At 39.2% G+C, this 24,035-nt stretch overlaps 3 protein-coding genes across 5 annotated transcripts; 1 reads left to right on the forward strand and 2 right to left on the reverse strand.

Annotated features, from left to right (window-relative positions):
* Positions 1–41: 41 nt before the first annotated feature.
* dxo (decapping exoribonuclease) lies at positions 42–10,702 on the reverse strand. Of its 2 annotated transcripts, none has more exons than XM_021319394.2 (7): positions 10,582–10,702; positions 8,296–8,764; positions 7,956–8,182; positions 1,581–1,800; positions 1,356–1,491; positions 1,138–1,232; positions 42–593 (listed from the first exon to the last, which is right to left on the reverse strand). In XM_021319394.2, the coding sequence occupies exons 2-7, from the start codon at positions 8,760–8,762 to the stop codon at positions 473–475; spliced, it is 1,266 nt and encodes a 421-aa protein (XP_021175069.2). In that variant the 5' UTR covers positions 8,763–8,764; positions 10,582–10,702; the 3' UTR covers positions 42–472. The 2 variants fall into 2 exon arrangements, with proteins under 2 accessions (XP_021175069.2, XP_012723435.2); XM_012867981.3 differs by lacking the exon at positions 10,582–10,702 and adding an exon at positions 10,036–10,206.
* LOC105930033 (serine/threonine-protein kinase 19) lies at positions 10,305–13,472 on the forward strand. Of its 2 annotated transcripts, XM_021319403.2 has the most exons (8): positions 10,305–10,480; positions 10,519–10,569; positions 10,666–10,761; positions 10,828–10,970; positions 12,396–12,631; positions 12,749–12,846; positions 12,949–13,096; positions 13,208–13,472. In XM_021319403.2, exons 3-8 carry the CDS (start codon positions 10,668–10,670, stop codon positions 13,251–13,253), a joined length of 765 nt encoding a protein of 254 aa, XP_021175078.2. In that variant the 5' UTR covers positions 10,305–10,480; positions 10,519–10,569; positions 10,666–10,667; the 3' UTR covers positions 13,254–13,472. The 2 variants fall into 2 exon arrangements, with proteins under 2 accessions (XP_021175078.2, XP_012723491.2); XM_012868037.3 differs by lacking the exon at positions 10,305–10,480 and having other exon boundaries at positions 10,534–10,552.
* Positions 13,473–15,177: 1,705 nt separating this feature from the next.
* Positions 15,178–23,333, reverse strand: LOC105930058 (ras-related C3 botulinum toxin substrate 1). Its single transcript, XM_012868050.3, has 6 exons — positions 23,024–23,333; positions 19,902–19,973; positions 19,365–19,482; positions 19,093–19,155; positions 16,914–17,073; positions 15,178–16,817 (listed from the first exon to the last, which is right to left on the reverse strand). The coding sequence occupies exons 1-6, from the start codon at positions 23,056–23,058 to the stop codon at positions 16,687–16,689; spliced, it is 579 nt and encodes a 192-aa protein (XP_012723504.1). The 5' UTR covers positions 23,059–23,333; the 3' UTR covers positions 15,178–16,686.
* Between the last annotated feature and the right edge of the window lie 702 nt (positions 23,334–24,035).

Below are 24,035 nucleotides of genomic sequence, written 5' to 3' on the forward strand. Positions count from 1 at the left end.
CCCCCCTTCATTCTAATGATTGTAATAAAAAGGGAACAATAAAGGTTTAAGAAACAGACTGTTTTATTTGAAATCATCATGCACAAAACAAAAAAATGTTTTTTCATAAAAAAATCTGCCCAGAAGATGACGAAGCAATGATTGCTGGCCTCTGGTGAACTTTTGTATTCTGTCAAAGAAATCCTCTGGATTCAGGGTTCCTGTGAAATTCTTAGATCAGAACTTAGTAGTCTCCTTCACTAAAATTCCTCTTTTTTTTTGGAGAAACATAAGTCCAAACTGTCAGGCTTCATATGTGCAACATGCAAAAATTAGACTGATTAGGAGAATACAACTTTCAGATAGTGGAAAAGGGAGGAGGGGACAACTGGAAGTTTAAAAAAAAATGTCCAGATCTGAAAAATAATAGTGTTCCAGACTGTGGAGGAGCCTAAAGTGAGGACGGACGTTACTAACATGAAAGCTGATGGTGTTACTCTGGGGAACTGGTCATTTCCTTGATGTACCAGTCGGGCAGGAAGGAGTATTGGGAGTCCCGGTGGACAGAGTAGGTCACGTCCTTGTGTGGCTCCCAGGAGAACAGGTACACCACGCTGAAACGGAAACATTTCACAAACATCAGACCTAACCCTCCAGGACGGACTGTCGTGTTGTTTATAATAAAGAAATCCTAATCAGGAGCAATTAATTTCATCTTTTAAAAATGTCTGTCTAAAATGAAGACAGATTAAAGATCAGCACTGCCTGAAATTGCACGCAGTACGTAAGCATAAACTACACACATTTTTTTTTCTGTTTCCTCCTTTGGAAAATAAGAGGGATAATATACAAACACCTAATGGACACGAGGAAACACAAGGCTGTGCTTTTATTTAGACTAGCTCTGGGTTTAGCATTGTTGGCAGATGATGAACCCTTGCAATAGGCAACAACCTGGCAGCTTTTCCTGATTGGTCCAAAAACTGTGTTACTTTTAATATATAGCAGCAGTGCATGTTTCAGAGGGAAACACAATACAAGGCAAAAGAAACATCAAAATCTTAGATACATTTTCAGATAGGACGTCACCTTTCATTTCTGTTATTCTGCCTCGTAACGGTGAAACAGTGAAAAGTGTAGCTTTTCATTTAAGCTCACCTTGGATTGTCTGCAGTTGCTTCGCGTTTCACAAAAGACAGAAAATCACAGCAGAAGTTCATGCACACCGTCGGCTTCCAGCAGTTATGTTCATTCTGTAAAAAAAAGAAGAAAAAAAGTAACAACAGACAAGTCTGTAAGTACTCAAATCTGCTGCTGGATTTAACTCGTGTCATAATCTCAAAGGGGGAAAAAAAATGTTTTAAAGCGTTTTGGACCTTGATGAGCTGTGAAATCTTGGAGATTTGAAAAGTCTCCACAGAGACGACGATCCCGTCGTGATCCCTGAAACCTGCCACCACCTTAGGGACTCCGGGGAGAAACGACTGGGCCCACCACTTCAGCAGCTTAAACCTGATACACACACACACCAGAATAACAAAAAGGTTGTAAACGCGTCACGCGAAGACCGTTGGTCACATGATCATAAACGCGTCCCTGACCTGTGGAAGTTGCTGCGCTGTTTGGGAGCGCAGATCTCCGCAGACGTCTTCAGCTCCACGTAACAGGCAGGAGGAGCTGGAGCGTCGGGATCTCTGTCCCGACAATCCACCTCCCCAGAGAACAGGAGTCTGTGGTCTGTTAGCCGGGTCTGGACCACCGTGCAGAAGGCCTCGTTGGTGTTGACCACGCCGCCGGGGTCGGGCTCACCGTCAGCGTTATCTGCAGTTCAGGACAAAGGTGAAGGAGGAGTCCGTTGAAGCCATAGACATAATATAAGAGTAGACGCGTCATTGGGCGGGTTCTGCCTATGCTGCGATGCGTCAGAGCGTCCGCCATCTTAAATGTGGCAAATCTGCAGTTACTCAGTCACTTAAACAGTATCAGAGGGACTTTAATCTCGGAATATACTTTGTATTCGTAGTATTTTTTTTGTAATATTACAAGTTTATTTTCGTACCCTTTAGCTTCATTCTCCTGAATTTATTCTCCTAAAGAATAAAAATATTTAAAATAATCTAACCTGGCCCTATTACTCCAGGAGTGAAATAATTCTGCAAACTGTGATTATTCTGGAAATGTTCCCCCTTAATTCTCATAATATGATGTTTTTATCATAACATTATCACTTTTGTGTTTGTTTGTTTGTTTATTTTTACTTTATTGACCTAGGACTTTTTTTTCTCATATTATTAATTTTACCTCTTTAATACTCACCCAAAAAGTCTGTTCCTAAAGGTTCACATGTGACACGGTTTTATGAAATAATGAAGAACACAATGTTTAGATTTAACAAATTGATCCTTATATTCATAACACATACACACACAAATATATATATATATATATATATATATATATATATATATATATATATATATATATATATATATATATATATATATATATATATATATATATATGTATGTATGTGTGTGTGTGTGTGTGTGTGTGTGTGTGTGTGTTTATTGCAGCACAGGAATGAGGCATCTTCTCTGATCCACGTTCAAAATAACAGAACCCAACTTTTTTCTGCCACATACAATATGGCGGTGACGTTGACGTGCGAACCTGCGCCCTATGACGCGTCTACGTATATATGTCTGTGGTTGAAGCGGCCCTACACGTTTTTCTAGAAAACTCTCCGTTTCCGATCTAAATTTCCCGCACTCTCGGTCCTTTAGATTCATTTCAAAGCATAAGAGGCAAAATTTCACTATGAATTTATGGCTTTAAATATGAAAAAATTTGGAATAAGTCAAGAAGCAAGAAAGGACAGAAGTAAGTCCCAGACTGCGCAGGACCCCTGTGTGTACGACTTCTACCACAAAGTAACAAAATCACAAGAGTTCAGAAAGTTTGACACGGCTACAATGAAAGTCATGTCCTGGTTTGTTCGTTACAACCAACATTTATTTCATGTTTTACCTACACATCAAAAATGAGCTGATCTGATCCATTGCCACACACTTCATTTTAAGAATGCTCAAACCATCATAATCGTTAACTTAGACACATGTTTTCACACCATTAAGATAACGCTGGAAAAGGATGCTTTGATTTTGGTGGATTTAAACACATTGATTTACTGGACTGGATTTTCATTCAAATAAAAAGGAATAAAGCTGGAATTCAGGGCATTTTTCTTTCGATGGTTTGTGGCTCATGTTTCTAGTAGAATCCTTTGGGTTTTAAGTATTTGTATGGTTTAATACCTGAATATATTTCTGAACTGCTTTACACCATTTGTAACATGAGAGCTCTTAGATTATGTGAACCAGTTTTTTTTTTTTTTTTTTTTTTTTTAAGATCCACTCTGATCTAGATTAGGGGGCTCTGACTTTTTCTATAGCGGTCACAAAACTCTGGAACACACAAACCTTATAGTGAAGTTTAAAACAACAAGAAAACACAGGTTGACACGTTTACTCTCAATGGATTTTGTTTATTTATTACTGTTTTATAATCCCCCCCCCCCCCCCTATTTTTACAGTTTTATACTCATTCATATGTTTTTGTCTATTTTTGGGGGATCAGTTGTGTAGCACTTGTTTTAAATGTGCCTTATAAATAAAGTTGATTGAAATTTTTTGAAGGAATCTTAATTTGTCATTGGTTTTAATAAAGTTGTCAGCGCTTTCCTCCCGTGTATCACTGTTAATCTTCCATCAGCAGAAAAGACAACGTATCAGTCACTGTAACCAACTAATTTGACCGTTTTGTCCCTGTTGTTCAACTTATTGCCAGCTTTCTTAATGTAGCAAATCCTAGTAAACCTCAAAGACTCTAAGAAATCTTTCTGGAATTTACGTGTTATGCCCGATACTTTGGATAAGTTGCCAAATTAAGTTGTTTTTTTTGTAATCTTGTGTTTGTTTGTTTGTTTATTTTTACTTTATTGACCTAGGACTTTTTTTTCTCATATTATTAATTTTACCTCTTTAATACTCACCCAAAAAGTCTGTTCCTAAAGGTTCACATGTGACACGGTTTTATGAAATAATGAAGAACACAATGTTTAGATTTAACAAATTGATCCTTATATTCATAACACATACACACACAAATATATATATATATATATATATATATATATATATATATATATATGTATGTATGTGTGTGTGTGTGTGTGTGTGTGTGTGTGTGTGTTTATTGCAGCACAGGAATGAGGCATCTTCTCTGATCCACGTTCAAAATAACAGAACCCAACTTTTTTCTGCCACATACAATATGGCGGTGACGTTGACGTGCGAACCTGCGCCCTATGACGCGTCTACGTATATATGTCTGTGGTTGAAGCGGCCCTACACGTTTTTCTAGAAAACTCTCCGTTTCCGATCTAAATTTCCCGCACTCTCGGTCCTTTAGATTCATTTCAAAGCATAAGAGGCAAAATTTCACTATGAATTTATGGCTTTAAATATGAAAAAATTTGGAATAAGTCAAGAAGCAAGAAAGGACAGAAGTAAGTCCCAGACTGCGCAGGACCCCTGTGTGTACGACTTCTACCACAAAGTAACAAAATCACAAGAGTTCAGAAAGTTTGACACGGCTACACAATGAAAGTCATGTCCTGGTTTGTTCGTTACAACCAACATTTATTTCATGTTTTACCTACACATCAAAAATGAGCTGATCTGATCCATTGCCACACACTTCATTTTAAGAATGCTCAAACCATCATAATCGTTAACTTAGACACATGTTTTCACACCATTAAGATAACGCTGGAAAAGGATGCTTTGATTTTGGTGGATTTAAACACATTGATTTACTGGACTGGATTTTCATTCAAATAAAAAGGAATAAAGCTGGAATTCAGGGCATTTTTCTTTCGATGGTTTGTGGCTCATGTTTCTAGTAGAATCCTTTGGGTTTTAAGTATTTGTATGGTTTAATACCTGAATATATTTCTGAACTGCTTTACACCATTTGTAACATGAGAGCTCTTAGATTATGTGAACCAGTTTTTTTTTTTTTTTTTTTTTTTTTAAGATCCACTCTGATCTAGATTAGGGGGCTCTGACTTTTTCTATAGCGGTCACAAAACTCTGGAACACACAAACCTTATAGTGAAGTTTAAAACAACAAGAAAACACAGGTTGACACGTTTACTCTCAATGGATTTTGTTTATTTATTACTGTTTTATAATCCCCCCCCCCCCCCTATTTTTACAGTTTTATACTCATTCATATGTTTTTGTCTATTTTTGGGGGATCAGTTGTGTAGCACTTGTTTTAAATGTGCCTTATAAATAAAGTTGATTGAAATTTTTTGAAGGAATCTTAATTTGTCATTGGTTTTAATAAAGTTGTCAGCGCTTTCCTCCCGTGTATCACTGTTAATCTTCCATCAGCAGAAAAGACAACGTATCAGTCACTGTAACCAACTAATTTGACCGTTTTGTCCCTGTTGTTCAACTTATTGCCAGCTTTCTTAATGTAGCAAATCCTAGTAAACCTCAAAGACTCTAAGAAATCTTTCTGGAATTTACGTGTTATGCCCGATACTTTGGATAAGTTGCCAAATTAAGTTGTTTTTTTTGTAATCTTGTGTTTGTTTGTTTGTTTATTTTTACTTTATTGACCTAGGACTTTTTTTTCTCATATTATTAATTTTACCTCTTTAATACTCACCCAAAAAGTCTGTTCCTAAAGGTTCACATGTGACACGGTTTTATGAAATAATGAAGAACACAATGTTTAGATTTAACAAATTGATCCTTATATTCATAACACATACACACACAAATATATATATATATATATATATATATATATATATATATATGTATGTATGTGTGTGTGTGTGTGTGTGTGTGTGTGTGTGTTTATTGCAGCACAGGAATGAGGCATCTTCTCTGATCCACGTTCAAAATAACAGAACCCAACTTTTTTCTGCCACATACAATATGGCGGTGACGTTGACGTGCGAACCTGCGCCCTATGACGCGTCTACGTATATATGTCTGTGGTTGAAGCGGCCCTACACGTTTTTCTAGAAAACTCTCCGTTTCCGATCTAAATTTCCCGCACTCTCGGTCCTTTAGATTCATTTCAAAGCATAAGAGGCAAAATTTCACTATGAATTTATGGCTTTAAATATGAAAAAATTTGGAATAAGTCAAGAAGCAAGAAAGGACAGAAGTAAGTCCCAGACTGCGCAGGACCCCTGTGTGTACGACTTCTACCACAAAGTAACAAAATCACAAGAGTTCAGAAAGTTTGACACGGCTACAATGAAAGTCATGTCCTGGTTTGTTCGTTACAACCGACATTTATTTCATGTTTTACCTACACATCAAAAATGATCTGATCTGATCCATTGCCACACACTTCATTTTAAGAATGCTCAAACCATCATAATCGTTAACTTAGACACATGTTTTCACACCATTTAGATAAACGCAGAAAAAAGGATGCTTTGATTTTGGTGGATTTAAACACATTGATTTACTGGACTGGATTTTCATTCAAATAAAAAGGAATAAAGCTGGAATTCAGGGCATTTTTCTTTCGATGGTTTGTGGCTCATGTTTCTAGTAGAATCCTTTGGGTTTTAAGTATTTGTATGGTTTAATACCTGAATATATTTCTGAACTGCTTTACACCATTTGTAACACGAGAGCTCTTAGATTATGTGAAGCAGTTTTTTTTTTTTTTTTTTTTTAAGATCCACTCTGATCTAGATTAGGGGGCTCTGGCTTTTTCTGTAGCGGTCACAAAACTCAGGAGCACACAAACCTTATAGAGAAGTTTAAAACAACAAGAAAACACAGGTTGACACGTTTACTCTCAATGGATTTTGTTTATTTATTGCTGTTTTATAATCCCCCCCCCCCTATTTTTTACAGTTTTATAGTCATTCATATGTTTTTGTCTGTTTTTGGGGGATCAATTGTGTAGCACTTGTTTTAAATGTGCCTTATAAATAAAGTTGATTGAAATTTTTTGAAGGAATCTCAATTTGTCATTGCAATTGTACATTCCAACAAAACATGTCTTCTGCATTTAACCCATCGCTCTTAGAGAGCAGTGGGCAGCTCACAGCGCCCGGGAAGCAATCTGGGGTTAAGGATCTCTTGCTCAGGGACCCACAGGGAAGTCTGTGGGGTTTGAACTTGCAGCCTCCACAGAACGCAAGCGCTCTGCTCTAAATCTGTTCGATTGTGTTTTTATGAATTTCTTCTCTCTCTCACTGTATTAGAATATTTTGAGGTTTTAATAAAGTTGGCAGCGTTTTCCTCCTGTGTATCACCGTTAATCTTCCATCAACAGAAAAGACAACGTATCAGTCACTGTAACCAACTAATTTGACCGTTTTGTCCCTGTTGTTCAACCTATTGCCAACTTTCTTAATGTAGCAAATCCTAGTAAACCTCAAAGACTCTAAGAAGTCTTTCTGGAATCTACGTGTTATGCCCGATATTTTCTTTAAGTTGCCAAATTAAGTTGCTTTTTTGTAATCTTTTTTTTTTCTGTGTTTATTTGCGTCAGTGTTTTTCAACCCCCTGTATGTACAAATTTGAAAGCAAAGATTAATTGAATAATAACAAAAAAAACTAAAAAAAAAAAAATCCCAGAGAGTTAATTTTGTAGCTCGATGTAATTAAAAAAAATATTACTTAAACATATTACACCATTTGTAGATTTTTTTTTTTGTTACCAGGCATATCTACCACAGTCACCTCACAGTAATCAATATTTATCAAGCCATCTCTCATCTCTTAAATACCAGCTGTTTTCCTTTTCCTGAAAACGACAGCTTACAGTAAATCTAAAAAAATCAACATAACCATAAAACAGCTAAGCCGATGTACCGGAGAGGCTAATAACACTCGGTTTAAACAAAAACGAGGCAAACGGCCGCCTACCTGCACACATGTACTGCTCAAACTTGTATCCCCAGTACATCATCTCCTTGTTCCTCTCTGGACGGTTCTCTCGTTCCCTGCGAGCCGCTTCCGTCTCCACCTCGCTGATGTAGAGCGTGCCCTTAAACCTGGTCACAGCCAGCAGCCAGCCCTCTTTGGTCTCATACGGTGTGGTCAGCAGCTTGGTCAGGTGGCCCCGCCAGGTCACAAAGTCGAAGTCTAAAGGGCTGAGAGAAGCAGAGGCGTGTCAAATAAAAGGCAGGGATGCGACAGTAGGTCAGTTTTTTTGGCCAGGTGCGACAGTTCATTAATGTCCCTTGTGCTGTTCTGAAGAACTCACCATGACGCATTTGCAGCCAGCTTGGATTTCAGCTTGGACCTGTTGGCCAGAATCCAGCGCAGAATGTGGTCCAGCTTCTCCTTCACGTTCTCGTCCCTCCTCACGTAGCGTTCCCTGTACCCGTCCCTCAGATCGAAGTTGGGATTCCTGCCAGGTTCCACGTAGTATCTCAACTGCCTGCTGTCGTTGAAAAACCTACGCTGAGAGTCCAGGGAGAACGAGCCCACTTCCACAGGCTGCTTGTACAACGGAAAGTCTCTCTCATACACTTCCCTCCTCGTGCTTAAAGTCTGGGACCTGCGTGGGCTTTGCTCTGGAGTCGCGCTGGACTGGTACTGGTGGTGGTTTGCGGCTCCTAAGTGTTCACCGTCGAAGTTGTTTTTTCTCCAGTTACCCGCTTCTCGTCTGCTTGGTGAATAGTGGCGGTGGGAGCTGGTAACGGGGCTGCGGGATCTGTTCCGGTCCATTCCTAACGCAGAAAAGAGCATTTTTGAATTGAGAAAGCTTTCTGGATAGGAAGCGAAACGTCTTCAAACTTCGGAAAAAAGTCCAGTTGTTTTGCTTTTGAACTTTTTTTTGGAACACAGAAAAGAGCTTGATGTTTAATAATAATAATAATAATAATAATAATGTTTACTTTTAGTTTCTATTTTTCCATGTTCTATTTTGTTTCTACATTTTATTCCTACTTACTTTTATTCTGTTTTTTTCCCCTGTATTTTATTCATGTAAAGAACTTTGCATTGTCTCTGTACTGAAATGTGCTATACAAATAAATTTGCCTTGCCTCGATGTATGAGACCCAAGAGCCGCGCATTACGCTGATCTCAAGAAACATTTCAAAATATATTTTTAGATTTGTTTCCAAATGTGTTTCAAACAAAAACAACAAAGCAATTACTTCTCCCAAATCATACAACTGGAAACTACATAAAAAACAGATGCAAAGTAAACAAAATGGGAAAATACAAAATCAGAACAGAAATAAACATTAAAGTCTTTTAGAGGAGAGTAAATGTGACAAAACACAACATCCAACCTGCACAGGCCTGCTTGTAATATTATATTCGCAACAATGAATCAGTTAGATATTGAAATCCACCTTTTGTGACTGAATTTGACTGGTAGATGAGAGGTCAAACATGGGAAATTTGTGATTTTTCTAAACTAAAAAATAAAATAACAGGCAGAATCAGTGGATCAGATTTCAAAGAAAACCAGAAACCTGTATCAGCTAGGAAAAAAAAAAATCATTGATCGCACAAATAAACTAGCACAAAGAAACTGGAAACAAGCATGTCTGAGTTACAAGTGAAGCTGTAAACTTCGTGGTCAGGGTTGAAGTCTAAGATCCTCATAATTTGCTTATTCCCACTTATAATAACCTGATATTTGGAAACGACTCCTTTATTCACCGTCCCACAAATGATTAGCCTGCATGCCCCCGTTTATCTTTGTACTGTTCTCAACTTCAAAGCTGTAATCATACATCTGTGATGTGTGTGGAAACAACACATTATAGATGTACGATCATTTATACTCTATAAATGTATTTTGTAGTATGCGTGTCAAAAATGTAGCGTGAGCTATTTAAAGTTTACCTCCACTGTATCACCTGTATGTATACATATATTCATATTTTTAGATCTACCAGCGATTTTATTTTAAAAAGTTTTCATTTCATTTAATCATTGAAGCATGCGTGCAACTAAAATAACTGATCAATAAATGAAAATCTACCTTTTATTCAAAGCACACCACAGAACTGCTCATCTGTCACGTACGGAGCACAAAATTAATGTATTTACTGATCTCTCAGGGGTCCAGAGTACGAAAAATTACAAAAGGTTAACGTATCCATGAATGAGCCGAGCTGCCAGCTAGCATTCGATGCTACAAACAAACGTTACGTAACTTCCGGCTGCTATTCCAATCCGGCCGCTAGGTGGCAGGCGCGACCTTTTTTACCCATATAGAGCGAAACAAAACAATGAAGAACGGGGAAGCTTTAAATTTTTTTTGAGTGAAAGTTTACGAAGAAATACAATGCGATTTAGCTTAGTAGGTTGGGAGAAAATTGGGTTCACTTTATGCATAATTTAAAAGGTAGCTTTAGCTAGCTTAGCACAAACCGTTTGTTCTTGAATCAGTGCCGCTAACGCTGCTAGCCTGGCTAACTGTGGACTTTAAGAGGAACAAAACCACGCTTCGAAGCGGCGGTTTTCTCCATGAGAAACCAGGGGTCTTACACAGTCCAGTAGGTTTTACCTGGGGGTAAGAACGCACCTTAACATGACATACAAACGCCACCCGGGGTCTGTTAAAGTCTTCTGGGTGAAAGCCAGTGTCTCATTGTGACTTCTGTCCCAGGTATGAACAGAAAACGGGCTCTGATCTCCGACGTTTTCAAAGTGAAGAAAAGGAGAAATGGCACAGAAAAGTTTGGGGCTGTTGACGACGGGGACGGTGAGTTTTCCTGTTTAGCCGTTTTTGCAAATCCACTGAGCCTAAATGTATGTTTCCGTTTAAAAGGACGCGTTGACGTGAAATCCACCCTGGAGTTCCTCATGACACTGTTTCCCAGGAAGCTCTTCAACGACACCTTGCCTCCGATTGTACTGAAGCACCAGCTCTACAGCATCCACAATGACAAGACCTTGGTGGATAAGGAAGTGGTAAGCCAGCTCTTTGACTTCTAATTTTTTTTTTCCACCATAATTCGCCCACATGCTCCAGTTTGTCTTATTGGGGTTGTATGGAGAGACAAACACATCTACAAGTAGTCTCCAAATGGGAAGTAGGAAGGAAATCAAGTTTTCAAAACGTGTAACAGAAAAAAGAAAGCTTCCTGGATAGGAAGCGAAACGTCTTCAAACTTCGGAAAACAAGTCCAGTTGTTTTTGTTTTGTTATATACTTTTTTTTTTTTTTTTTTTTTTGGAATGACCATGACCTGGACGACTGAGAATCCTCACCAGCAAACAAAAAAAGAGGAACATTGTCAGATGCTGGTGAAGATCCTCAGTCATCCAGGTCATGGTCATTCCAAAAAAGTAAAAAAAACAAAACAAAAAAACACAACTGGACTTTTTTCCGAAGAATTGAGTTGAATTGAGAAAGCTTTCTGGATAGGAAGCGAAATGTCTTCAAACTTTGGAAAAAAGTAAAGTTTTTTTGGTTTCTTTTTACCTTTTTGGAACATTTCCAGATGTTGCATGATTAGTAAATATAGTAATTTAATGGTAACCGGAATTCAGCTGTTTTGTGGAGACCTCAAAAGGTTTGTTAGAGAACAAATGACGGGGATAAAGATGTTAAATAGCAGGGTTTTACGGAAGAGGATTAGGGCCTTTTTAAAAAAAAAAAAAAAAAAAAAGAGAAGGAATAAATTCACAATTGTGACTTTTTTTCCCAGAATGTTGAGATTAAAGTCAGAATTCTGGGGGGGAAAAAGTAGGAATTCAGAAAAAAAAAAGTCAGAATTCTGTGATTAAAGTCAGAATTCTGAATTTTTTTCTCAGAAGTCTGAGAAAAAAGTCAGAATTGAATAGACTTTTATATTGTGTATGGCCCTAATCCTCTTCCGTAGGGTTGGGTTTTAAAACAAGAAAAAATTGGGACGTCTCACCGACCGTTGTTCAGTCCAGCATCCAAAAAGTGATGGAGTATGGTGCAAACCTACCAACATACTACATAAAAAATGTGGAACATCGTCCGACAGGATCAGTTTTAGTCTGTTTGAAATACAATAGTTATAATTAGTGTAAGAGTAACGCTGATTGTCAGCGACAGACACAACTTTGCCTCTGTGCTGGAAGCATCAGGCTGTGGAGATGCTTTTCTTCATCAGGAAGGTGGTCAGAGTTGATGGGAAGATGGGTGAAGCTAAGCGCAGGGCAATAGTGGACGAAAAGCTGGCAGAATACAAAATGCATGCCGCACTTTTCAGATGCCATCATTTACCTTCCACCTTACAATTAAGGAAGGTAGTGTCTTGGCCAGTCGCATAAAGTACAATAGTTTGTAGACAAAACGTGAGAAGATGTGAATTGTTTTCCATGTTTGGTTGGAGTCCTGACTGCCGTGCTTCTTGCTGAGCAGAATAAACTCCAGGAGAGTGGGGAGCTGCTGACCTTCCAGCTCGGCTTCGACTCGGAGGCGTTCGGTCTGGTTTTTGCGGCGGACTACAAGGCCAAGGTGCTGGCTGGCGAAGAGGGGCGAGCGACACGAACCACCGTTGAGAAGTTCCTGGAGAAAGTGGTGTCCTCCTGCACCGACCTGAGCTTCAGCAAAGACAAGATGCTGAGAGAGTTTCTCTTCACAGACCCGGAGATAACGTATGAAAAAAAAAAAAGAAAAAAACTTAGCCCGTGACGTACTGTGTTGATTGAAAAAAGGAAATCTTGGCTTCAGTTGTCAGCGATCAGCACATTCTGTATTTTCTCACCACCAAGGCAGCTGGTGAAGTCGGGGGTCCTGACTGTGAGGGACGCCGGCAGCTGGTGGCTTTCCATCCCCAACTCTGGCAAGTTCACAAAGTATTTTATTCAAGGTTGGTCTTTCCGTGATGATTAATAAAGCTCCTTTCTGCAAGATTTGGGCTACATGTAAGAGTTTCACACCGTCCGGCACCTTTTTTTTTCTCTCCTTTCAGGCCGTAAAGCGGTGCTCGGCATGGTGAAGAAGGCCAAATACAACGAAGTGTTACGAGCCGAGTTGGAGGAGCGACGCACGCCCTCACAAGTCAAGTTTCCCATGAAATATCATGTTCATGACATTATCGGGGCAGAATTGGTAGAAAGGTAATATTTAGTCTGTTTTTATACGACTTATTGAACCGATTGAGATTCCTTTTGGAGAGAATTTGAGTTGGACTTGATTTTTCTAACAACTCACCCCTCGTCTCTTGTCAGCATACCTACAACTTCGGGGACTTTGTTACGATTTGCAGATTCCTGATCTGCTACCAAGCAGCTGTTGAGCTTCTGAAGACGAGAACCGCGAACATCAACCAAAAGCTTTTGAACGCCACTGAGCGAATGAACTTTTCATTCAGAAATGTGAAGTTTGTGCCATAAATATTACCAACCCTGTTGGGGTTAATGAATTGTAAATTTTATTTAGATGACATTGTTAAATGTTGGGCCGACTTATAATAAAAACGACTTTAAACCTTAATTGACTTTTTATTTCTAAGCTGAAGGAGTTGAAAGGCAAGTATGAATGTTGCCAGATTTATTTGCATTTGTGTGGCAATTGGCTGAATGCGTGCCCAAATTTCTTCCATTTGATCAGATTATTTTTTTAGGAGCAGGATTATACTAGGTTAACAAAAGAAGTTGTTGCAAAAACTGTTCAGATCCCGGATTAGCTGAATATCTTACACTGCTTTGAATTTCAAAGTCTTGTATGGGCTAGGGGACTTTAATATTTTACCTGGCTGAACAGACTGCTGACTTGATAGACGCCCTCCACAAAGAAAGGTAAGCTACAGAAGACCTATAGAAACGGGCTTTTATGAGATCTGCATCTGGCTAAAGTTTTTGGAAAGTTGTGGAATAACGATCACAAGTAACGGGGATGAGAAGAGCCACGAGAGGATGCAGAGCAAAGTCAATTTAAGAGTTTTGGGGAAGGTTCTGAAGTCGTGGACCGGAGGAGCGCTGGGACACATTCAGGATACGTGCAACGACCGTTGCATTTCTTGTAAATTTCCTGTAAAGCCACTCCTAAACAAAAACCATCTTAACCTCAAACCAAGGTCCCGGCTTCTGGAGGACAAGAGGAGAGGCGTAGAATGCGCTTTGCCTGAGATCCACAGTGAAGTTGCCAGCATCAGTGATGGAGGGGGACGATTGCGTTTCCAACTCCCCAATGTTTACGGCTCGGTCCTCCAACTCATTCCAAAGAGATTACATCAGCAGTCTCATCATGATCCAGGTGACCAAGTACTCCACTCACACCAAGCAATAGCTTCTGATAACCCAGGACAGTGGTGGGTGGGTTGTTGATTTGCTTCAGACTTAGAATGCTCCTAGGAGGACGGGCCTCCATGTCCTTAAAAACTCAAGTGCCAGCCACCAGAATTGACAAAGACTCCTGGGTATGTGTCAAAACATTTTCAGAAAGAACTGAAGGAAAGGTGGCCTCCGATTTAATCCTGTTTGCTGTTGAGATGAGCCGACAGAATCTGCACAGGCTCCTCGGTGACGATTTTCAAGTCCAAACTCAGCGCAGCTGATCCACAGGAAGTTTTAGCGCCCTCAGCGGTTCCCTCTGTACACCAACGTTAAAGTCAGCACCCTCGCTGTCCCAGGTTAGTTTAAAATTAGCTTCACTGCAGGTCTAGCAGTTCTTGGCAACCTGTGTGGTTTCTGAACATCTGCTTTTCTTCCCTCTAGAGGAGGCAGTTTGGGTTTGATGGGTAAAAAGCTGAGTGTTCCCAACGGGACAATGGTCCTTAAACACATCAAAATAGTTTTTTTAATGGGATAAATCATTCTTAAATCAAGCTTGTGAAACAGATGAACCCCAGATTTACCAATTTGTAGATGCTTACAACCTAAACATGTAATATTTTAATATTGCATGTCTCAATCTGACAGAAAAGGATCATAACTATGTGCCAAATTTGTACCCTTCTTGAGTTGTGGTCACATGATCATCCTGAGGGCCACAAATGGCCTTTAGGGCTAAACCTCAAGTGTATGTAAACATTTTAACCACACTTCTAGTTTAATCACAAATGCTTTTGTTAAAATGTAATAATCAGACAGCATTGCACACTTAAAAAGCAACCTTCCAGGACCTGATGCTGTAAAAGTATTTTAACACCAATTTAAAGTACAACACAAAAGGCAAACAGCTCAATTATACAACAGAATAAGTGTTTTTACAGGAATTTATTGGCTTTTCAAAAAGTGACAATAGTTTTTATTTATTTTTTTAAATCCTTAAAACTAATGAGTCACAACATTGGCTTGGATAAAAGCACAGCTTGATTTCTGAATACCGATGAGCAACATGTACTTAACCCCTGATCTAGTAGTTCAAATACATTTTGTAAATAGGCAAAAAAAATATATATATAACTGTAGCATTTCTAATCTTAGTTTTCAGTATATGATGCACAGACATGCTATCAGCATTAATTACAAAAAAAAAAGCTAGGCTTGTAGGGAGATTAAGGTAGCGTTAACTGTAGAGGTAATAAAAAAAAAAAAAAAAAGGATATTCATAGTGTTAGTTAAACAATACAGTGAGCGGGTAACGCCTGAAGATACAAAAATCAAAATCACGATTATAACGAAAAGATGATTACGCTGTCTACTACACCATGACCGACAGTAGCTTCGTTACTGTGTTATTAGCAGGCATAGATGCTCTTCGTTGTGACATTGCTCAGCCAGTAGTGATGCTTAAAGAAAAGAAATCAAAAGTGTTGCACGAAAGGTATTCGGTAAATGCCCACAGAGCATGAAACGTGTGCTCTTGTCCCCCCCCCCCCACCGTCACCAAGACATCTGAACATTTCTGTTCCGCTATGCAATCATGTTAGCCGGCGTCTCCACTCGCAGACGGCTGCTCCGTCGAGACACGTTTAGGGAAAGTGAAAAAAAAAAAGACAAATTCAATTGGACAAAATGCAGAAAATACTGGACTCTTTACGTTATTCAGGGATTTATAGCACTGTTGGTGTCGGATCTGCTCGCCCCCGTTCTGTTTTAGGCGTCGTGAGTCGTTCAAGGATCGACAAACTAATGGCAGAGAGGGTTTTTTTTTTGGTGCTCGAGGACTCGGTTGAAACGATACAGATTCTCCAGGTTACTTTACGCTGCTCCTTGTTGACGAGGAGGGTGGAGAAGTGGCGAGATAAAAAAAAAAAAAAAAAAAAAAAAAAAATGCCGTTCACCGAGGGGCTGAATGAACAGCAGACTGACTCGGTTCTCATTTTCGGCTAAAAACCAGCGTGTGTGTGCAGAATGGATTTGGCAATATTATTCCCACCCTACGACAAACAACCCGACTGTAAAAAAAAAAAAAAAAAAGAAAAAAAAAAGTGGACAACAGGTGGAAGAGGAAATTAAAGACGCCCTGCAGTCCGTTTTTAGAAAACATCCAATCGGTTTTAGAAGGCCTCAAAAAGTTCATAGTCTCACAGTCTGTACAGTAAAGAGTTATCAGGACCGTTAACGGTCCAAAACCCGACGCCTAAATCTGAACCTATGATTTTTTTTTTTTTTATGAAAACCGCTTGAGCTACACTTAAGGACAGAATCTGAATTACATTGATTGTGAGTGGATACTGGTGTGTTTTCTGCTGTGTCCTCAGCCACCCTCTCGTCTCTAGCGTTCATGTTTCCCCCTGTAGCCGCTGGAACTGCAGGAGCTCTTAGAGGAGGGAGCACTTCTTGCCCTTCTTCTTGACGGGCGGGGGGCACAGGACGGCCCGGATGGCCTCGTCGAACACAGTTTTAAGGCCACGCTGGGTCAGGGCTGAGCACTCCAGGTACTTGACGGAACCTGTGGACGCAGACAGAGAGAACGCTGCTTATTTCTGTCTTTTATCTGAGTTAATTAAGAAGAAGCGAGCCAGAAAGAGCTCAGTGAGGTCGTTACCAATCTCTTTGGCCATGGCCAAGCCTTGAGGATAGGTAATGGGGGAGAGTTTCTTCTCCTTCAGCTTCTCCATGGTGTCCTTGTCATCTCTCAGATCCAGCTTGGTGCCCACCAGGATGATGGGAGTGTTGGGACAGTGGTGTCTGACCTCAGGGTACCACTGCACAGCACAAAAAGGTACAGCTTTACAACTTTGGATAAATCAGGAACGTTTCATAATTTTTCCAGATCAAAAGTCAGTATTTATTCCGATAAAAAAAAAAAAAAAAAAAAAAAAAAAAAAAAAAGGAACCTGTTTATAGCTGTGTTATTACAACTAGACTCCAAATACCAGAGCCTTTGCTATTACTATTTATTCTTTTACTCCCAAAAACAGTCAAAGTGTGCTTTAACCCAGCGGTCCGTTTCAAATGAAGCCTAAACAGAGGAACTAAAAGCCAGACTTGGTTAGCCTGTTTAAAACAACACAAATCACCTTTTAACCAACTTTAGTATAATGTATCTTTAATAATTTAAAAATACTGCATTGTCAAATGTATTTCTTTAACCCTTAAATATCAGGGATGTGCAAAATACTGGCACCAACATTGGTATCGGCCCATGTTAGTCGTTTTAGAACATTAGCATTGGTCTCATTAGTAAAACTGGAGCGATATTTCCTGCTCACAACTTTGTGGGAGCAGTTTGTGGACGGACCCTTCCTTCTCCAACATGACTCTGCACCACTGACCCATAAAGACACGGATGAGTTTGTTTGGTGTGCAAGAACTTGAACAGAATCCCGACCTCAACCCGATAAATTAGGGCCCACTTCCCAAAGGGGAAATCTTTCTACATTAAACCCTATGGATTAAGAATGAGGTGTCGGTCAAAGTTATACGTGTGTAAAGACAGATGAGCAAATACGTCTGGCAATACGGTGTCAAGTAAATCCCAATATACAAAGTTTTTTACTGAATACTAATCTAAAATCCATAAAAAGGAGTCAGTAACATAAAAACAGCAGTGAAGTTGTGAGCTGGAAAACAAAAACGTTGCTTCCCTTCTTGCACAGCTGAGGAGGAACTGCTGGGCCAGATAATCATTTCCTGTCTGTTTATCACCAACAGAAACTCCCTTTGCTTACAAGCCATCATGTGACTCACGGCTGTAAGCATACCTCTGCCCAAAGTAGCGGGATGACATTTAATTTAGACGCCTAAGGCACAACTCCTGTGTACTGGAAAGATAAACGGAAGCTATACTATTTATGAGAAATACTAAATGCTTGCACTAAAACACTGCTGACAAAACCAGGCCTGTTGCAGCTCATGAATATATGAAACTAACTAAGATCAATTATTTGGCCACATTCAGGTGGCCTGCGATCACTTTTTAATACAATAACAAATCCCAGAGTAAAGCGATTATTGCTTAGTAACGGGACCACATAGTTAACGGGTAACAAGTAGTTTGAGGTGTAATACTGTCTCGTTAAAGTAATTAAAGGTTTATAGCGTGGTCTGGATCTCTGCTCCCTCGTCTCTAAAGCATATACTTAGAAAGAAATAGATTTTAAAGATGTAATTGTTGCTGGGGAAAAATTGCAGCAGCATAACTTTTAGTTGTTATAGGTATACGGGTATTTATTTTTATGCATTAAACATCTCATTTGGTGCTCAAATCAGATCAGACTAAAATGAATTATTGACTGAATTGTACCTTTTGGCTTACAAAAAGTCTTTCAAATAGGCTTTTGTGACTTAGAGCTACATAAATAAGCTGAATTGAACAATATAACTACCAGACATTTGATGGACTGTAAGCAAAGAGCATTACTTTAGGTAATTACGGTGTAACAAATAAAAAATTTTAATATTGTCATCTGTGGGCCTGAAACTGCTTCATGCAGACCTCGCCTTGCAAAATGTCAACATAACTCTTTAAAGACACGCTGAAACTGAGATTCAGTTACATTACCTAATTGGGACAGTATTGTAGGCAATAGGACTGTTTTCATTTTTTACGTTATTTGTACTAAATTTCGAAAATCAGCTTTTTTTTCTCCCACTTTACACTTATGTACTACTTTGTTTGTCTATAGCATAAAATCCCAGTAAATTTAAGGCTACAATCTGCTGTTGGAACAAGAAGAACTATGAAACAACGTTCCCCCGTTTTCCACGCAGACCCGTCTCACCTTGGCACGGACGTTCTCAAACGAGGCAGGACTCACGAGTGAAAAGCAGATAAGGAACACGTCCTGATAAGACAAGGGAGAGCAAAGCAGTCAGAGCCCGAGATTTTCACTCAGTTAAGTGCTGTAGAAATAAAACTCTTGTTCTTATCAAGGCGTGTAATATTTTCTCTTCCAACTTCCTTGTTCAAGAGTTTTACCCCGACATGCCAAGTGGATAATTCACAGGAGTCGATGTGTGAAACATAATAATGCGTTATGTGGCCTTTTAGTACCGTTTGTGGGTAGGAGAGCGGGCGGAGTCTGTCGTAGTCTTCTTGTCCTGCTGTATCCCAAAGGCCCAGGTTCACTGGTTTGCCATCCACCATAACATTGGCGGAGTAGTTGTCAAACCTGAGGAAAACCACGATGTGCCAATTAGCCAAAAAACACACACATTGCAACAGATCACAGCATAAATACGATGGTTTCCTTTTGCGTTTTCAGGAAAAAACTGTGCCAAAAACTGTACCAAAGCCTGCATCAAAAAGACGCACTCAGCTTTCAGTGGGGAAATAAAGCGGGCATTTTATCAGATAAGGTGCAGGTTTTCCTCCTCGCTTCCAGCAATGTGTGTTTCCTCCAATCTCAGTCAAAGTCTGCGGCTTTAATCATTACTCAAAGAAAACCACTTTTAGTGAGAACAACATCGGAGGAATAAAGAAGTGGCCTCAGTGATTCACCGGCTATGTTTGGAGACGAAGGGTGGGGAAAAAAATGATGGACGGCATAAATAAATAAACAGAGACTGCACTGCAGTCTCGGACACTCACACTGTGGGGATGTACTCTCCGGGAAAGGCATTGGTGGTGTAACTGATGAGCAGACATGTCTTACCCACAGCACTGCAAAGGAGAGGAGCCGTGATCAATGTTAGGGGAAAAAAAACAACAACGACAATCAAATCCTGCTTTAAACTGATCAGAGCAGTTCACCATCACACATTAAACATTTCAGTTCAGGTCAAAATTATTTCAAAATGTGCTTTTATTGATAATTATTCTCAATTTTACAGTTTTAATATCGTCCTTGTTATTAAAAACCTTAAACAGGTAAAAATAAAACCGTGGAAATCGACACCTATTTCTTTTATCTTAAACTCTTAAAGCAGCCGGTTGTTCTCTCTTAAACACAAACCTATAAATTGTCACTAAGTTTAACGAGAATTTTACAGACATTACCATCAATTCAGTTGCGTTCCAAAATATAACATTATTTTACACAAAGTTTACAGGGTTTCTACAAATTTCCACATTTAAAACTGTACACTTTTCCTAACCTAACCAGATGTTTGTGCCTATTTTTAGGTAATTCTAGGTAATGGGGCAGGAAATAAATTCCCTGTTCCACATAAAGAAAAAACAAAACAAAACACCACAATGCTAAAGATTCTGACTGCTGGTTGGTCTGAGGAAAACGTTAAAGGACCATTATTCTCATTTGTTCCATGTTTGACTGTAATTTCTATTTCCTTTTTTTTTCTTTACAAGCTAAAGATTTCTTAAACATTTCATCATATTTTAAAATGGTGTTCCCCTCATTTGGCATTTATGGTGCCAAATATTTCCTGGTTTCCCACTAGATGATGTCTCAGTTCCTCATTCTCTGCCAATTATGTATTTGTAGTTTTCTTTTACCGAGTTTGAAGAATCCTAGTGTGCTTTTATGTCTTGGCGACTTTCTTAACGTGTGCATAGTACTTAGATTACACATATTTGTAAGAAACGTGCTCTTAAATAACTTAGATGATTCTTAATTTATAATCGATCATATCTGTTGTCAAATCAGGGCTAGTTTATCTACACCAAACAATTTTTAAGTACAGTTTGTGATTTCTGACACTTTTATTCTTTTTGTGAATATTCATTAAGTAATGATTTGGATGCCTTGTTTGGGATCTACACCAACAGACCAACTTTTAAACTCTAATCCAAGAATAACGTATACCATAATAACATATTTTAAGAACCACGATTCTTAAAATAGGTGACATCTAGCATTTGGTTCTCAGTCAGTTGCAAGAAAAGCCAAAATAATCAATGAGTTTAAAAACTACTCAAGATGTGATGTAGTAAATAACGATGCACTGCCCCGGTTGACTTTGATGTCCAGTTTTCTTTAGTCATAATTACTTTCAAACAAATACAGCACACAAAACAAGAAAACAAGCTCCAGTTTATTTAATACAGACAGAAGTTTTAAATCCAAAGATAAATGGGGGAAAAAAAGAATGAAAATCACATGATTATTTCAAAATTTGCATCAAAACATAAGTCCTCAACCTGTTCTGATTTGAATTAAACTCAGTGTTTTTATATACTGAAAATAGTTGGGAATCATAGAATGTGATTTTTTAGTACCTGGCTTACGGATCATAGATCAGACCCCGTGAGAGGAAATTTGAACGACTCAAGCAAACTGGCTGAACGGTGCAGCTTTCTTTGCTGCCGACATAAAACACTTAAATATAAATCACTGTCTACTATTTTATTTCCCTCAAAACTTGGGATCTTTACGTTCAAATGGATAAATAAATGAAAGGTCTTTAAATTCCGACATCGTTCTAGAATCAAGTTTCATTTTCCACAAACCAGGCATGGACAGAAAAGCTAAAAGAAAATTCAAAGTGTTTCAAGACTGCATAGAAACCCTTCGGGATATCAATAAAATTAGCGAACTGATTGGTCAACACTGACTAAATTTAGTTTTCTTTCAGTCTGATGATGAATCAACATTTTACTCTTCCCTCAGACTGAACTTACTTTACGCCGTTGCTTGGAAAAAAACGTTTGGATCTACAAACTATTTTCTGGCTTGGGAAAACGAATAGCACGGTTTAAAGATCATCTTCATAAAATGTGGCAGAAAATGCACGTGGATCGTCATTTTATTATAGAAGCCTGGATGTAGAAAAATAACACAATTATTCAGATTATTAAACGAGGTTCTTATCATTACATACTCGACTAAAATAATAATAAAAAAAAGCCAACATGATTATGACTCCACTGAAGTATCTACTGAAAAGGAACACAGACAGTAAGCAGAAATGAGCCCCGACCAAGGCAAACCAGACAGGGGTCAGTTCCTGCGAGACATTCACAGCTCCCAGGGGAACAGATATTTCTCAATTACGAAACCTAAACTTAAGCTTCCCGTTTAATCCGAAGCCAGAGAAGAAGGAAAGAAAATGGCCAATCAAAAGTCCCATTAATGACTGCTGTGTGGTTTCCACCACACCCCGATCAAGAGGTTACATGCGCATGTTTACCTCTCGCATCTGACCGGGAGTCTTGGCCAACGCGGTAATTAACCACCTTAAATTGGGTCCAGCCCAAACCTAACACGGTTTATTAAGAAAACCAAAAACACGCCCCACGTTAACAGCGCGAAGCGGACGGCGACGCGTTTAAAAAACCGCAGCGCACGCAAAATTCCGGCTCCCGTGGGGGTTTTCTGATTTGCGCGGATTTACGGAGAAACTAGCGAAGCCGGGTTTAAGTGGGGGAGAAAAAAAAACACACACACACACAAACTACGCTAAGTCTGACTGACTCACCCCGAGTAAAGTGAGTAAAACGCCCAAGTCAATGATCGGCTAGCTTCTTCTTTGTCGACATAAAATACACATGATCGAAAGTCGCGTAAGTCACAATCAAAACTAAAAATAAAACAGTAAAACTGCAACAACCAAGTGGTACAGATTAACAGGTAGTTAAAGCTCGGCAGCTAACTTTGCCCGGTTTGAAAACTGGGAAGCAAAGTGATTTAACGTTAGCCAGTCTGGTGACAACGTTTAAGCTAACCTTACATTTTAATTTCTGAACAGCAGACAGTAGCAAAAAATAAATAAAAATAAAAATAACTTCTACTAAGATCGGTTATGTTCGCTTACCCGTCTCCGACAACGACACACTTAATGGCCTGCATTGCCAGCTAGCTTTAGCTCAGGTTTCCTTTCCTTTGTCCGGAAATGCTCGCTGGAGAAACGTCCCAACAGGCTCCCGCTAACGGCCTCCGGTGCTTACCGCCGAGCTCCCCTGACGTTAAAACACCGTCTGAGCAACTTACGCCAACTTATTCCGCACTTTATCTCAACTTTCCTCACAAATCTCCTCGCAGCATTCCCATGCTTCCCTGGGTTCGCTATGGAGCAAAACAGCGGCCACCACCCCTGAGGAAAAAAAAAAATGAAGTCAGCCACCAGCAGATGGAGCATCCGGTACGCCGGCCTGATACGCCCACAGTCACTCGAGTCGCCGCGAGCTCGCAAAAGAAACACACAAAGAATAAATTTACTTATTTTACAATTACCTGTGTGTCGAATAAAACAATGTATGTTCATTAACGTGTATTAAAATGTTGAAACTAAAAAAATAAAAAATAAAATAAAGAAGAAACAGACACGGATGATTTCGGGTGTGACACGGCGGAAGTGACGTTTGCGTCATCGGTTATTGTGGAATTCATTCGGCGGGTTATTTCCTGAACTGTGTCTTAAAGGTGCTGCTTCAAACTCAAGCGGCTTTCTCATTAAGTAATGAGCTTGCCAAAATACAAAGAATACATCTGATATTACGATTAACTGGTTCACTGGCTTTTTAAAAGAACTTAGTGTTCTAATTTCATATTTAGAAAACTATAGTTCTGTAAAGTAATTTCCCCCTTACACGTTTCTTCCTCTTTTTTTACCTTTTAGTCCAGGATGTCCTCAAGGAAAACAATTCAGCACAGATTTAACGAAAGACCCGACGAATCCATCATGCTTGTGTTAATTATTTAGTCAGTTCAAGTGACAGCTCATGCTCCTCACCTTTTTTTGTCCAGTGTATTTTGTTTCATTAGCGCCTCGGTCCTGACATAGTTACAACATTTTGGGTAATTGTTTTTGTGTGGTTGGCAACATT

This window comes from Fundulus heteroclitus, chromosome 16, assembly GCF_011125445.2.
Source record: "Fundulus heteroclitus isolate FHET01 chromosome 16, MU-UCD_Fhet_4.1, whole genome shotgun sequence".
NCBI lineage: Eukaryota > Metazoa > Chordata > Actinopteri > Cyprinodontiformes > Fundulidae > Fundulus > Fundulus heteroclitus.

What these genes read in the sequence shown, in the direction of transcription:
- LOC105930033 (XM_021319403.2), top strand. Translation starts at nt 10,668, where the DNA reads ATGAACAGAAAACGGGCTCTGATCTCCGACGTTTTCAAAGTGAAGAAA. An exon ending in CCTTGGTGGATAAGGAAGTG is followed by an intron (nt 10,971 to 12,395) that starts GTAAGCCAGCTC and finishes CTTGCTGAGCAG; the next exon opens with AATAAACTCCAGGAGAGTGG. An exon ending in TTCACAGACCCGGAGATAAC is followed by an intron (nt 12,632 to 12,748) that starts GTATGAAAAAAA and finishes CTCACCACCAAG; the next exon opens with GCAGCTGGTGAAGTCGGGGG.
- LOC105930058 (XM_012868050.3), bottom strand. Translation starts at nt 23,058, where the DNA reads ATGCAGGCCATTAAGTGTGTCGTTGTCGGAGACGG. An exon ending in GGAGAGTACATCCCCACAGT is followed by an intron (nt 19,483 to 19,901) that starts GTGAGTGTCCGA and finishes GGTTTTCCTCAG; the next exon opens with GTTTGACAACTACTCCGCCA. An exon ending in GGCCATGGCCAAAGAGATTG is followed by an intron (nt 16,818 to 16,913) that starts GTAACGACCTCA and finishes CTGCGTCCACAG; the next exon opens with GTTCCGTCAAGTACCTGGAG.
- dxo (XM_021319394.2), bottom strand. Translation starts at nt 8,762, where the DNA reads ATGGACCGGAACAGATCCCGCAGCCCCGTTACCAGCTCCCACCGCCAC. An exon ending in TGAGCAGTACATGTGTGCAG is followed by an intron (nt 1,801 to 7,955) that starts GTAGGCGGCCGT and finishes CCTGAACTGCAG; the next exon opens with ATAACGCTGACGGTGAGCCC. An exon ending in CAGCGCAGCAACTTCCACAG is followed by an intron (nt 1,492 to 1,580) that starts GTCAGGGACGCG and finishes TGTGTGTATCAG; the next exon opens with GTTTAAGCTGCTGAAGTGGT.